The sequence below is a fragment of the Chroicocephalus ridibundus genome, chromosome Z, assembly GCF_963924245.1.
Source record: "Chroicocephalus ridibundus chromosome Z, bChrRid1.1, whole genome shotgun sequence".
NCBI classification, from domain to species: Eukaryota; Metazoa; Chordata; class Aves; order Charadriiformes; family Laridae; genus Chroicocephalus; species Chroicocephalus ridibundus.
Window position 1 is genome coordinate 60,921,642 of NC_086316.1, and position 16,496 is coordinate 60,938,137.

General features: G+C 38.4%; 1 protein-coding gene across 3 annotated transcripts in view; it reads right to left on the bottom strand.

Annotated features, from left to right (window-relative positions):
- Positions 1-16,496, bottom strand: part of AP3B1 (adaptor related protein complex 3 subunit beta 1) — a 178,508-nt gene that overhangs the window by 147,278 nt on the left and 14,734 nt on the right. For 2 of the 3 annotated variants that reach the window (XR_010069040.1, XM_063319823.1), the window contains exons 2-4: positions 14,205-14,280; positions 9,050-9,124; positions 1,983-2,078 (exon numbers count right to left, since the gene is read on the bottom strand). Coding sequence is in view for 2 of the 3 variants with exons in the window: in XM_063319823.1 (XP_063175893.1) it covers positions 1,983-2,078; positions 9,050-9,124; positions 14,205-14,280 (247 nt within the window). In the remaining variant the exon portion in view is untranslated. The remainder of the gene's footprint in view (positions 1-1,982; positions 2,079-9,049; positions 9,125-14,204; positions 14,281-16,496) is intronic. The other variant, XM_063319824.1, reaches the window with a different exon arrangement.

Genomic DNA, 16,496 nt, shown 5'->3' on the forward strand with positions numbered 1-16,496 from the left:
AAATCTGGCAAAGGAAAACATGAACATAATTCATGTTCCCAAGCAAAATATGGGAATGATGGACAAAAAAGACTATTATTTTATTTAATGATCTGAAACGTTTTCTGCAATCCAAGTGGAATTCAGATATTCTGAGAAACACACCTAGCTCAGTTTTAGTACTTAAATATAAGAACTCTCAAATGAAAACATGGTTCTTAGTTGTGTTAATCCCACTCAAATTCTTGTCGGCATATCCATTTTATGTTTTACTGCAAGAAATAAACTGAACAAAACAAATTTCCTTAAGAACATGTCAAAATACTAAGCTAAATGTAAATAGCTTGCAGATCCAACAATAGCACAAAACATCTGTATTTAGAGGAACTGTTATGTAAACCTCATCCACTAGTCATGGCCTTGGGACATATCAGAGAAACGTTGCTTGATGAAGTACTAAATCCTCAAAAATCTTGCAAACTAAAAATTGCCGGAGCATTAATTCAGTGTACTGTCTGCCAGAAGGCCACTTCCTAGAGAACATTTCTCCCAAGGACTGAGAGTTGGCAACATGGGTTTTCAGACTGGTATTACTTAATGATCAATTCATCTAAGCTCTCAAAATTCCCACGTCTTAGCAGTGGGACTTAGCACCACTACTACTTCTGAGTAGTAAGTATCTGGATGGTGAAAGCACTTAATTTGACAGTTTTTAGAAAAACAACTTCTTATCAGAGTTTGCAAAGCTCATCTCCAATCTCATAAGTTTAAAATACTCTAAAGAGTTCTTTCTAAATAGAGAGGAAAAAAAATCCCCACACATAAAGCCAAATTATAAACTTTGTTACAAAACCATAAAAAAAAGGTTACAAAAAAAAAGAACAGAAAGAATTAATTACATTTATCTATCTTTCACGGCAGGCTTAGTAATTTTCTTAGTTGCTGAAAATCTCAGCTGGCTTGGAGTCTACCTCCTTGCCACATCACCACTTCTTTGAGTTACCTCACAGTCACAACATTTGAGTTATCCCCTCTCCTTTTGTTCCCACAATCCACAGCTTTTTAAAGAGTCATGCCATGAGAAGCGTTCACTGTATACGTATCTCAGTAAAAGCATACACTACAAAGTCACTTGAATTTTAGCTTTTTGTGGCAGTCACAGATAGTAAAGGTACTACACGTGACATTGAGGCAAAAGATGTAAGGAAAGGGGTAGAAAGCTCTCTAGTCACTCATGGGGTGCTCCTACAGTTCCATACCTGGTGCTCTCATTGCAACATTTTCCAACAAGATGCAAGGTCTGGATCAGTGACATGACAGAAATTAATTATGAACCTAGAGTAACCTTACAAGAACAGTACAAAAAAAACCCCAACCCTCTCTTATTATAAAAGCTGGACAAATTTAAGGATGGAGACTTAATAGATCTTTCTTTTCTCCACAGTCACACTTCAAGGGCAATCCTAATCTTTGTTCTTTAATTCTGTTCCCCACTGTGATCTGAATTTGAAATGGAACAGTAAAAAATGCTTTTTCTTAAGTGCTTTTAATAAAAAGTAGCATGTGCAACACATTAAACATTTTAATTTAGGTAGTACTACCTTGCTTATGTTCCAATTCGCTGTTGTACAAAAAGATGTTTTACACAAACTAAAAGGAACACATGTGGTTCAGGGTAATAACAGGATCTTCTTTTAACATATATAAGCTACCTTGCAAAGAGAAAAGGGATTCCAGAAACTAAATGCTGGGCATGTGAGAGCACCAATCTACTGCCTTTCTTTAGGGAAGTAATTTTACTTTATGCAGGCTTAGCTGCATCTCAAACCTTGATGAGGTTTGAGATGGCACAAAAAACATTGTCAATGACATAATTTGAAACTGGTTTATCAGACGCAGACATTTACACACTTTAGTTTACCAGACTACACTTATACAGATATTTTTATTTTTGTGGTACCAGCTCAGAACTCTCTATGACATGTTGTTTAGTAGTCACTCACTTTTAAAGCACGCTGGAAAGTACTGATGGACAATAATGCTAGATCTTGCTGCTCCTCTGCATAACGCATCAGATAAACATACACAAGCTTTTTTATCTGAAACGAAAACCACAACATAATTATCAGAAAGTTTTAGAATTCTACAAAACTAAGTCCTAGATTGCACAATTTCACCAACATTTTCTTCTTTGAAGGAAGGGTTAACATTATCACTGGAGTATTCACATGCTTCTCAAATGTCTTACGATTTACTGTAATTCTTTTAGCAGAAACTCCCTGAGGTGCTGCATATTACCTAATTAACAACACAGATGAAGGCTAATAAAAAAGTACTGCTTTATATTATCAACTAGTAAATAAAGACTTGAATAATCTAAGAAGCTGACATGTGGCAACTGGCCACCTGAACACTCTTCATGGTTTTTTCTTACGGAAAATATGTTAAACTGCAATAGCCAAGGATTTCAACAAGCTCATTTTAGTTTACCCTGAAACTCAAAATCACAGAATGGTTTGGGTTGGAAGAGACCTTAAAGATCACCTAGTTCCAAGCCCCCTGCCATAAGGAGGGACACCTTCCACTAGATCAGGTTACTCAAAGCCCCATCCAACCTGGCCTTGAACACCTCCAGGGACAGGGCATCCACGACTTCCCTGGGCAACCTGTTCCAGCATCTCACCACCCTCACAGTAAAGAATTTCTTCCTAATACCTAATCTAAAATTACCCTCTTTTAGTGTAAAACCATTACCCCTCAATCCTATTGCTACACTCACTGGTGAAGAGTCCCTCCCCATCCTTCCTGTAGGCCCCTTTTAGGTACTAGAAGGCAACTGTAAGGTCTCTCCAGAGCCTTCTCTTCTCCAGGTTGAACAACCCCAACTCTGTCAGCCTGTCTTGATAGCAGAGGTGCTGATCATCTTTGTGGCCCTCCGCTGGACCCATTCCAACAGGTCCATGTCCTTCTTGTGGTGAGGACTCCAGAGCTGGACACAGTACTCCAGGTGGGGTCTCACAAGAGTGGAGTAGAGGGGGAGAATCACCTCCCTCGCCTTGCTGGCCACGCTTCTTTTGATGCATCCCAGGATATAGTTGGCTTTCTGGGCTGCAAGCTCACATTGCCAGCTCATGTTGAGCTTTTCATCAACCAACGCGCCCAGGTCCTTCTCTTCAGGGCTGCTCTCAATCCATTCTCTGCCCAGCTTGTATCTGTGCTTTGGATTGCCCTGACTCATGTGCAGGACCTTGCACTTGGCCTGGCTGAATTTCAGGAGGTTTACACGGGCCCACCTCTCAAGCCTATCCAGGACCCTCTGGATGGCATCCCTTCCCTCCAGGGTGTCAACTGCACCACACAGCTTGGTGTCATCAGCAAACTTGCTGAGGGTGCACTCAATCCCACTGTCCATGTCACCAACAAAAATGTTAAACATAAGTCCTGACAACAACCCCATGAGAATGCCACTGGTCTCCACTTGGATATCGAGCCATTGACCACAATTCTTTCCGTGTGACCATACAGCCAATTCCATATCCACTGAGTGGTCCATCCCTCAAATCCACATCTCTCCAATTTAAAATCAATTACTTCAACACATTTGAAAGAGAAAACACCTTCCAGCTGAAGTGTGGTAACTTACACTATTTAAATCTGATTAAAAGCACTTCTGACTATGTCTTGGACAAAAGCAAAGTGTATTAGATCCACCTTTGCCTGACTACAAGCATTCAAAAGATGTAGCCAATATAAGCATACTACAAAGGATGCAATGTTCAAAGATTAAGAAAACCTCAGTATGATTTTCGGGGAGGGCGGTATTCAATTTAGTTCACTTTACCCCCTCATGGCCACTGTATGCCCAGGAAGCAGTGAAAACATTTTTTACATTTGAGTTGTAAACCTACTGTTGGGGTTTATAATGGAAAATTCTGAAAGACCCTCAACTACAGCTGTGCTATAATTACTGTCACTATCAGAAGATGTATCTTTGTGCCAATTCTGGCAAAAAGCATAATATTAAATCACAGAAGGTTACACCATACTAAATTATTTGTTGTTCAGCTATATACAAGCAGCAATCAACATTGACCACAAGAGGCCTATGCACTGAATGACTGCAGGTGTGCAAAGAAAGCCTCCTTTCCTTGAAACCACTCTGTGACTAGAAATGGAAGCACTTAGAGCTTCGTGACTACACTATTCTTTTACCATTTACCTTCATTCAATGTTGAAATGCTCCTTTCTATAAAACTAATCATAAGAGGGGCACATTAGGCTTGAGGAACACAGACAGATTTGTTTAATTAGTTTATCAATATAAGCACATCAAACTCCATGAGTTATTGACCAAGACTTATTTTTGTTCTATACCACCAATTGTTTATTAGGTCACTTTTTGTATCCTTACCATCCATGACATGATGCACATAATCAAGTTGAGGTCAGTGTGTACTTATAAAAACAAAAATCACAAGGCACTTCTGTAAACAATAAGATGCCCTTTGCTTCTCTTAAAACAAATGAACGTGTTCTACTGCTTCTTCACCTCCATTTCCCTGTATCAGAGCATTCAGCCCTGATAAAAGATTTAAAAAAAAAACAAAACAACTCCAAACCAGCAGCCATTTCTGGGCAGGAAAGTCACTCGAATACTAAGTCACTCAGATGAACTGATGCATTTGCTATTGCATTGTAGCAATTTGTACGGACAGATTTGTGTAAGAATTCTTAAGGACAGGAAAAAATTTGGTAAAACACTTCCAGAAAACAGTATCAGGATCAATGTACTAAGAATCTGACTTAATACAGTAATTTCTCATCATTTCAAAACCATCCTAAAAACTGGACCATGATAAAGGTTTCTGAGTCCCAGATGTGCTAACTAGATGCCTGGAAGTATACCTACATTATGACCTAAAGTTGTCATCTAACTAACCTTGAGAAAGAAATTAGTCGGCTGGCTTTACTGAATGCCCTCATCTCTTTTCAATTTAACAGTCTCTTCTCACACAAATATGTTAGCACTAAATAGTGGAAAAATATGTAATGAGGGAACTTTGACTACAGCATAGAGGAAGATATGTGAATTCACATATCTATCTATTTGTTTTAAAATATAAGAAAAGACCCATAAGATATAAACAGTGAATAAAAGGCTTCTACTAATTCATGTTAGGTTATGTGATAAAACCTTATCTGCACATCCACAAAGGAGCACAGAGATACAAAGGGTGTGGAGGGGTGTTTGCAAGTAATACCCTGCCCTAGCTTCTCTCAAAACCATGACAGGAACCATCAGGCCAGAGGTGCAGAGAGACACAGTAGTAGGAGGGAACCCAAATATAGGACTCAGAGGAAAGGACACCCTTGCCAGGCCCCTCCCAGGACCACCTCAGGAGAGCCTCAGCTCCCATGTCCAAGTGTTAAACCCATGAAGAGTTAACACCAGAGCACCTTTCAGACTGAGGGGCTTTTCTGCATACAGGTATGGGATGCAGACAAAGAGCATTTTAGAATTGCAGCAGACTTATCATGGGATGTTTTTGGGAAGAACCAAACTGAAGAAGAAGTGGGGGAATCTATGTGATCTGGGGAGGAACAAGTAGGGGAAAACAGAGGGATAAGTGGATCAAAATGGCTGGACGCATCTAAACAGATTGCTGGTTGGTACATCTACCCTTCTGTGCCCTGCACCTGATCAGCAGGTATATTTTCTCATTAAATTCCATTTTTAACTATTTTCCTTTGTGAGGTACTCTGTATTCAGTGTGAAGGTGCATGTATGTGCCAGCAACTACAGCCAGGCCACAGCCTGGAAGGCCCATGTGTCCTGGGGCACCAGCAACTAGAGACACCAGAGTGAGGGGACTTAAGTGCGCCTTCAGCAACTGCAACAAGTCATAGTGGCCACCACCTGAAACAAGTGAGGGTCTGGCTGACAGAACCCAGGCTGGGACCACAAGCCAGTAGGCCCATGAGCATGGACACAAGCAACTGAAGAGACTAGAGTACGCGAAACCAAGTGCAAACCCATGCGTTAGTGGTGCCAGTGACGGGAATGGATGCGGGTGTACCAGTGGATCAAGCTGCACTAGCCAGTGAGTAGGTGAAGTGGCCTGGAAAGGAGCTAGGTAAGGCTGTGGGTATCTAAGGGCAAGACCACAGAAGGAACTGGCTATGGCATAGACCAGGGGAATCTCATCCAGCTGTCAGAGAAACCAGACGGTCTGTGGGTCTCTAGGGGCAAGAATCATGTGTTTGTGTGCATCTTTCTAAGGGCATAACAACAAGTGGTTTGCTAGTAGAGGACTATGGGAGTTCTGGCCAGGTCACTTGTGCATCTAAGGGCAAGACCATGAGAAGGTAGCTACTGGGTGACCAGGGGAGTCCTGCTTTACATGTGTTTGCATGCATACAGCAGTTTGTACTAACAACTGATATAGGGCTGCAGCCTCAGGGGCGCATATGTTCAGGTGCCAGCAGTGGGGGTGACTGGGATTGAGGGGCCAGCCGCTGGGCAGACATGTCTGAGTCTATCTGCTGGATGGATTCACACTGTATGCATGTCTCTATACGTACATTCCCACTAGCAGACCTTAATCTTGAACTGCTAAGCTGCTGGTGCTGTTTGCATTCATCTGAGTACCCTATACATATGTATTTCTTAGGTGTGTATATAGACACACGTATGTGTACACGTGCACACCTACCAGGAACACAGTCCCAGCCTCACTACTGGTTGGCCTGGAAGCCTGGAGCTTGGGCAGTCTTGCCTCTGCTGAGTTAGTGGTTCCATCCCTAACAGTTAAAAGCACCCAAGACTAATAATACTGTGTAAGGCACTCCCCTTTGGTGTAAGGTATCTCTGTTCAAAACTGGACTTAAGAGTATTCATAACTTACAAACACAAGTTAAAGAGGAAGAGAATATTCAGCTAGTCTGGTTCCTTACCCCATTTCCTTTTATCACCTATTACTAAAAGTACAGTTACGATTTCTAAAATTGTTTTAATACAGTAAACTCTGAAATATTCTGAATTGTCATTTTTGAACACTTATGCCTCTTTGACTTACCAGAGCTCAGTATCTGGCCTCAACCAGATACATGTATTTTCAAAGAATGGAAAAAAACTAAAGTTTTAAAGTAGCAGCTAAACAAGAACAACTTCTTTAAAGCTAAAATTAGACTCAAACTTGACTATTACTATCCATCCTTGTAAAATAAGGACGGAAACAGATGTGTCTTCAACCTGCTATATCACAGCACATTAGAGACAGGCAGGAGTTTGCTGAAGTTGTTATTGCAGAAAATAAGACCTGTCTGAAGCCAGGGAAAAAGCAACTTTTGTTCCCATTAATAATAAAGGTTGAAGTACATATTTCCAGGAGAGGAGGGAAGAATTGGAGCATGCATTCAATTGACTTCTCTTCTTAACTACTATTTCCTGCATTTTTCCAAAATTATGATCCTGTGCAGTAGGAACTAACTAATATCATTGCATGCTCGCTCTGCTTTCCTCAAACTGATACTTGATGGTCACTATGCGGTCTGGAACTACAAACTCACGGATGTTATTTTCATCCAAATGTCATTTGTCAAGTCAACTGTTAACTCTGACACCTCTGCACTGGAACTGGCAGTGTTACGCATAGGACTGGTAATGGGCATCAGAGTAACGTTTCCTTTATAAAAATTCTGGTTGTACAACGTTCTAATGCAGATGCTGCTTTAGATTTCCTCAAGCCACATTGTAGGCCTGTGGCTTTAAACACATCATAGTTGAACGCAATCTCCATTTTTTAACTTCCTGGAAATTTGAATTTTCACTAGTCCAAAATGGATTTTTTTTTCTTTTTCTTGCTTTCTTATCAGAAAAAAAAAGAAAGATACAGAAGAAAGCTATTTTGTGTGTCTAACACCTGATATTGGGGCGAGAACAGACACATATGCTCCTAAAATAAGCCTGAAAGAAAAACTTCTATTTTTGCTATTGTTTTTATCTACAGAAATCCTGAAAACAATTAGTAAACATATCCTCTTTTAATTAAAGTCTCAGAATGTAGTGCAAGTTGAATAAATTCAGTCAAGTAACTTGTCTCAAAAAATTAACTTCTATTGCAGATGATTCTGACTAGGTTGTTCATCAGCTCCTTTTGTAAGTAGTTTAAGTTGTTCTTGTCTGCCCCTTCATATACTCCTTTCATAATTCTTCATACGAAATAAATAAGTAAGGGCTTAGTCCTAAGATGCAGGTATGACTTTGCTTTAAAGTGTTCAGGTCTTGCAAAATATGAAAGTAACCCAGAGATTTGAAATCACACTACATATTAGCAATTTTTTTTCTCTGCTCAAGGTGGTACCTATCCACCCCCAAAACACATCATGTCTCCAAAAGATTCTGAGATTTGAAAGCTACTTTTCTGTAATATTCTGGAATCACAGGCATTCATACTAATAAAGCATTAAATAAATTCTCTAAAGTAAATTATCAAAAGAACGAACATTTAAGTATTGTGAAACAAAAAATTATTTTAACACACTTCATTAGTAACATCACGTTTTGTCTAACCACAAATTCATACAAAGAGTTGTTTAACTGAGTTAGTGATCTTACTCTGCAATCCTCATGCTGAGACACTCCTTTTATAAATATACACTAGAACAGTGAACTTCTTTACCCAACCCTTACCTCTTAGCCTTGATCTGCAATAGACATTTTTAAATACAATGTAACACAATCCCTACTCAAACTTTGCAAGCAGCACCGCACCTCAAACGATAGTACCTTTCCTGAGATTCACCACCCCACACTTCCACAAACGTTCCCTAACCAATCAATTTTATAAATGTAAACATTATTATTCCTCCCTCCAAATCACCCAGTAGGTTCCTTTAATTTACATATTAAACTATTACCGTAATGCTGTCACTGAAATTAAACCCTGAGAAATTCTATTTTAAAAAATCCTAGAGATTTTATGGTTTATGTTGAAGTCCAAGTACATTTAGATAAAATTTTCATAAAGAGATCTTCCATAACATTATGCTTAATGAGCTATAGGAATACCTCAATATTTTTACTGGCAACATTCTTCACAACAGCAGGAAACAGCTCAGAAGCATTTTTTCCATTTGCAATCATCTATAAAAGAAAAAAAAAAGAAGAGGCAAATCTTAGTAATGTAATAATATCATTTATTAGAGTGGGCTTTCCAGGTTTTTTTGGGGGTTTTTGTTTTTTTCTTTTAAAGAAGCCAGCATTTATTCCAGATTTATTTAAAACATGATTTCTATGAAGTTGACGATAAAGTCTGACTTTGTTAACTATGAGACTTTACAGGATACTGTCGATACAGCAAATCCCCTGAGAACTGGCTGTTTATGGAGTTTGGGGTGTGTGTTTGGAATCAATTAACTGGATTTTACTATATTGGACTGCAAATCATTTTTAATGCTTTAATAATTACTTAAAATAAAGACCTTGCTAATCTGAAAAGCTTTACAGAATTACCTGCTGGGTAAATAATAAATAAATCCAAAAAATACCCCACCCCAACAAAAAAAAAAAAAAAAAAAACAACACAAAAAACCAAACACACGAACAAAAAAAAAAAAACCAAAAAATAACATCAGAAGTAGTCCTGTGCATTCTCCCTGGAACAATCTTGCTGTGCAATAGAACCAAGGAGAGAAAAAGAAATACAGACATTGCACTTCAAAAAAAAAAAAAGCATGATTGTTTTCCACAGCAAGTTAAACACAAAAGACCTTAAAGTGTTTATACAAAACAAAAGAACAGCAAGGTAAAAAGCAAGATCAGTCAACCCATTGTGATTTATTTAAAAAAAAAAAAAAAGAAGAAAGTTTTCATATCTGATCTCAGAGAAATCTGAAGCTAGTGTATGTAGCAAACAATAAAATGGTCTCAAAGAGCACAAACAACAAAATCCCAGTTCAGCTTCAGCCCTTGTATGAACAGCCTAACAAGGAAGTTATTTATAAGAAACCAAGTAGATTAGAAGGAATAAAATACTTCCGTATACACTACAGCTGCACAACTCTCATATTTCTTAGATCTAATTCCAGCAGAATGCCTGCCAGGACTTCATGTCCAAGCTGCAAACCATGGAATTTCATGAACCTGTTATATCAAGTTAAGTGTTGCTGAATACAAACTCAGAGCAAGCCCAACTGTGGCCAAGAGCAGGATCCAGTCAGACAAACATCAAGCTAATCAGAAAGGACAAGAGCTCACTAAGAAAAGCAAATATGCCAGGATCCAACACAGGAACATGAGTTATGCAGCTGCGGTTGCTGCTGTTCATAACTATCACACATTCCCTCCATTACTCAACATTATACAGCTGATTAAACTTCATATTCCTAACTCACAGCCTGTTTGTGTATTTCATTGATAAAACACATCAAGGGCATAAAGAACTAGGATCTTATGCAACAAAAGCAAGAACACACAAAACCAGGCAATACCTTGACAAACTGTGTATTTGGAGAAGGTTAGAAGAAAGATGCCAGAAGAGGAGAGAACGTAGTTCAAGCTATTAGTGAGGGGGCTTTTCAGAAGGGTTTAAGAGCAGTTGTGCGGCACAACATTACAATTTAACCAACTTAACATCTATAACTATTTCTTGCAGCTGTATTAAAGCACAGGAAGTGACAAACTAAAACACAAGCACATTGTATGTGTTCCAGGGGGTTTTAACTAAGAATCTAAATTAAACCACTGCTGTCAGGACTGTAGGGTCTTTGTAATGAATGCCAAATTGAGAATAACCACACTCAAGTAGAACTTCATAGCAAGATGCACTGTAAAGAAGTATCATAGAATAAAATACTATCAGTCATCTCATCTTGATGCAACAGAAGTTACGTTACTCAAAAATAGTGATGAACCTTAGACTTCCCTGACAGGCTGTAACAGTATGACTCTATGCATTACTTGCATTATTTAACTGATCAACCATAATAGCTCCAGTGTACCATGTAAATATGTATTTAGGGTCTTTTAAAAGAGTGTATTTTGACTCATTAAGTCGTAACGATTAGTGTAAAACCTCCTTAGCCCATGGATCATTAACCTGAAAGAACATAATGGTTCTTTCCAAGACTAAGGTCTATCATGTGGTTTTTGTTGCTGTGCCTAGACATTCTCCAATTGTGTTGTCTTATATAACTGGAGTTCCTGCACAGACAGAAACTTTCATTCTAGAATAAGTACTATGCAATGTCAAGGAGCACTAAACTCCACCCCCCCACACCCCCCCCATAAGAGAGACACAGACATAGCCAAAATTCTCTGCGTGAATTTGCTTCCATGGGAATTTGTTTCCTAAATTTATGCTCCAAAATCTTCAGGAGCAAAATTCCACTGAGATTTTTTTCCCAGATGAGAAGTTCAGACAGGTTTCCACACTTGGTAACAAGAATAGCTTGGTTGTTGTAATATCAGTGTATATTTTAAAAGAAATATCAGCTATTGTGTTTCCATACATACAGTAGAATAAACTTGGTTCTGTACACACTTCAAATTTTTTTCTAAACCACCAGTGTTCCTTGTAATCTTCCAGAGACTGCAATTATTTTATGGTATGCATGTAAGGAAGAAACATAAAAAAATAACATACTGACTAAAAAACATCACTGATCATTGAAGTCACACGTAAGTATTCTATCTGAAGGTAGGCTTAGACACCTTCATGTAAGAGGTGAAGTGGAAAGATCAAAAATGGACTATTCCTATGCTTTAAATTATGTTGTTAGAAGTCACTCTCTGCAAGATAGATTTGGTTTTATTTGTAATGAATCTCCTCCTCCCCATGACAAAGTGTGCAAACCACCTTAAAGGAAGAAGCAGCAGCAAAAAGAGCCATAAGCAGTGTTCTCCTGGTACTTTTCCATCACACCTATATGGACAAATTAAGGTTCCAGCTCTTGAAGTACTTACTAAAAAGAGTAAAAAAACCTATTGGTATGCACAGCTTTTTCCTTTACCTAAAATTACTGAAAAAGTGCATTCCAGGAAGACACACTAAACAATACTCTGACAACGGAGTTCCTTCTTCCTCACATAATAAGGCTAGAGGAAGCCTTTCATCTCTGCAAAACCCATCTCATCCCTGCAACCTCTCTAAATGTAAGCACACAATTAGTAACACACAAGGATCTTTGTGCCCAGCAAGAACATTATTACTGCTGCCAGAAGGCCTTATGCTAATTGTGCAAGGTCCCAGTCCTGGCCTGTAAAGCTCATTGTTTCAGTTTGTTCTGTGAACCACAGGTTGGTACCAGGTATCTGTTATGAAACACAGTTTAAGCAGAGGATAACAGCAAATACCTTGAAAATATGAAAGGGACTGAAAACAGAGGATCCAGTAATTAAAAAAACCCACTTGAGATCAAGTAACGGTTAACCTCACGAGCTAGAAGGCTGTTTCTGCTTTAAGAAAAGACACAGCAGCTAAGCAAGGAAGAAATATCCAAGAAACACCTGCCTGCTGCCACCTTGGAAAGTAGTGCTCTTCCAGCACTGTGCAGTGGTTAGAAAAGGGACAGAAACCAAGGACTGGGAACTTATAAAAGGACAGAAATCTGGAACTGGGAAATGGGGTAGCAGAAGAAAGAACGTGCTCAATCCAGTTCTGCCTCCCCTTGCTGAAGAGCTCTTGAGCCTGATCACCTCAACCTAAGACGACTAAGGACCACAGCTATCAGTGCTAACTTCACATCTACAGCTCCATGATATCATATACTTTTAGGAAAATTAAAGAAACAGTTGTTAAGAAGTGCTTTGAATATGTAGCAGCAGCAGGTATTTACAAGTGCATTTGCTCTTTGCACACTCATTTATAAGAGCAGCATTGATCGTAGGAAAAAAATGGAAAAAATAATCAATCTAGTAAAGTTTTCATTTAAAATTTAAAGCTGACCCCACTTAATAGTTTCTAATTCCCCAGTATACATACACATCCAGTTGCAACAGTCTCCAAACACAGATAAAGAGATCTGGCCACCCTTTGAAAAGAAAACTAAGGGAGCAACAGGCAGCTCTCCCCAGCCTTCCTGCCCACAGTCATAGCCAGAAAAACAAAACAAAACAAACTTTTCTGAGGGAAGCAGGAGAATGTAAGTTACCATAGGATGAAACCATGGCACTTTTAAAGGCCATGATTTCTTGCAATAGCACCTCTGTATGGTCAAACCCTGAGGAATCCCACATCACATCAGAGAAGATGAATCAAACTTTTCACACACACCCCCAAAAAAATGGTGTTATGAAATAACAGTTGAGAGATTACCAAGGTCTAATAGGTAATTGATATCTCTGGCATGACTAGGATCAAAGGCAAAAGCAGAAGACAACCAGCTTGAGTAAAATCTTCATCACTAGAGGATAATGAAGGGAGAAATCGCCAGCTTTAGAATCAGAGGAAAGAACACATTTGCATAATACAACCTGTACCTACTCACTTCAGTACATGTGTAGACAGGGTAACCCATGTAAAACCCAAGAAAAATAAAAGGAGCTGCAAAACAAACAGAGGAGACTGAAGGAATAATGACAGAAATCAAATGCAGAAGTCCCAAAAAAATAAGTCAAGTGGACCCTGAACAGCTTTCCATAGCTTCTAATACTTTTAAGAAGAAATAAAGGGACATTATCAACTTCAAGTTGTTCAGTTTATAGTTTAAACACACAATGATGTTAAACATTATTTAATCACCTCTGTGCTTAAACAGTTCACCTGAAATACTTAGTCAAATACACAGGCAACACACCTGATTTAAAACAATCCTTATATAATCTAAAAAAGTAAAAATAGTAAATGCAATTTCTCATTTTACTTCTGCAAATTTCTGTTGTTTCCTGTCTGCTGAATTAAGACAGCAATTGAAGCTTCTCTAAAGAAACCCTTTCGTATTTAAGATCTCACCTCCCTACTGAAAATAGTTATTTACATGCATATTAGCACTGTTACGTAAATATTTTAAAAGTATATGACTGCATATATTTCTATATAGCAATTTCTACACAAAATTCCAAATTAAGGACTTCACAGTACCTTTTAAACACCATTTAGACACTCAAATGCTGATGCAGTATAGGATCTGTAAAGCTAAAGCAGTATTCACATCCAAGAAATAAAAATAACAACAAAAACCCAGATACCCTAACAAATAAAAATAATAATAAAAATATCACATACCCCAACAATTCTTTTCATAGCATCCAGCTTTGCAGAATCTTTACTGCTTTCCAACATTTGTTTTAGGTCTTCATTTCTATGGTAGAAACACAGTAAAGCATCAATTAGAAAAAGGAAAAAATAAAACCAGAATACCATTTTTATATCCTTGCATCAATTCAGCAACATAAGGTGAAGCCCTGCTCCTTCTTGCCCACTTTTAAATCATATCTGTTAACATGCTGGCCTGGTATAATGAAGTGTTCAGTTAAAGAGTCTTTCAGATTCCAACAATAACACAAGTCCATGCAACTTTAATCTGCTGTTAGCTGAACCCTGGCTGGAAGGTTGAAGTCTTGAGGCAACAGAAGAGCTCAATTTGAATCAACAACTGATTCACTCCTCCCTTTTCCCCCAGTGAGGGTGAGATGTAATAGCCTACGGTTGACATGTTTGTGTTAAAATATAATATCAGCTTACATAAATGACTGAAAAGCCCAATAGTGTTCTTCAATATTGTCTGAATTTCAACGAGAATCAAGTATGTAACCTTATGTTTTCATCTGCATTTCCAGACTGTAAATTGCTGTCTCCATCCTCAGTACCAAAAGCCTCAGATCTGTAGTATATCTATTCTACATGCCATAAGATTAAGATAGCCCAATGAATAGACACATACAGTGTCCATGCACTTTTCACAGCTGAAATAAAATTCTCACACAAAAATATTCAGTCCATAAGGATGTTCTCTTGCAGATATAGCTTCCCATTAGCCAACACTAAAAAGAAACCTCACCCTGCTTGGCTTTTTAGATGCAACGACATCGAAGTCTAGCTGCATTTATACACTCTGAAAGCTTACAAAAAAGGATTTTTTTAAAGAAATAACTTTTTGTAATGTCTAAAATGCTTGAGTACTGAAAAATACAAAGCAAACAATGGCTCAAGAAGAGACACCTGCAGTATTCCAGAGAACTCTGAAAAAATTTCCAGGTTTACAAACCCTGTGAGATTTCACATAGTGAAGGGCAACATAGAAATCCAGACAGGATTTCAAAAGTGAATGCAAAACCTAGATATATTCTGATTTATCACTGCCCTCAGAACTTCAGATGGGGAGGAAAAAGAGGTTTAAGCCAAATCCAGAATTAGTTACAATGAGACAAAATGTTGTCATCCTCTCCCTCATAAGCCTTTAAATAGCATTTTTCCTACTCGCAAGGGATAGAGTCACTCTAATAGAGAAGATTCTCCTCGTATTTTCAGACCCAGTACAGTACTGCATTTATTCTGTGCCCCTCCATGAGAAATCCACACTGCCCACACACTTCAGTATACATCCACAAAATTAAAAAACACAACCGCATGGGAGAAAAAAATCCAAACAACGTTCTTTTTTCTAATAAGCCAGAAGAAAAACATGCAAAATTCAGGATGCAGATACCAACATGCAACTTACAATTGAACTCTAACTGCTTTTTCAAAACAAATTGCTTCATGAAACACTGGAACAACCTAATACAGACGGCTTGTTGTAAATATTGGCTTCGACAGCTTAATATTTAAGTATTATCTTTAAAAGAAAAAAAGTGGAAGCATTCAATTTCATCACCTGCTTCCGGACCATCTCCCAGATATCACTAGAACTCCTTATTTTGTCTGCATCACACTCAAAGGTTTTTACTGGTTTTAGTTACTCCTGGAAGTGTTCAAATATCTATATGTTCAGTCTTCTACTGCTATGTTTATCTAGTTGTTTGCTTCAGTCCTTTAAATTATACTTCCCATGCAACTTTGTTCTGTAGTTTGGATACTGTTGAAATCAGTTTAGTATGTCTATAGCTGGCAGCCTTCTCCATGGCAAGTGGTAACATCCAGCGTACCACCTTCCTGGAACACCACCCCACCTTGACAGATCTGTCATAAGTAACTAATGCAGTGATTTTACAGACCTTTTGCTATTACCCTCCTCCCACCTCCCTGGGATAAAGGCACAACTCCCTCCACATTAAGCTCTCTGGTTTTCTGATTTCACTTCAAGCATGCTTGTGTTCACCTCTATATCCTCACAATCCTTTTAGCCACTCCATATTTCTCCCTCAGCTCTATATCCTCATTTTTGGTATCAGAAATCAGGTATTTGTTGGTTTACGGTTGCACCTAAAATACCTTTAATAATTTGCTTTTTTTACCTTTTAATCTCGCTGTGTAGTTCTGTTTGTAATCAGCTTTTTAGGAAGGTTAGCTTGGTTTAACTTTTGGCAGCTCTCTTTATTCCCATCATTCTTGGTCACACAGATAGCTTATTTTGCC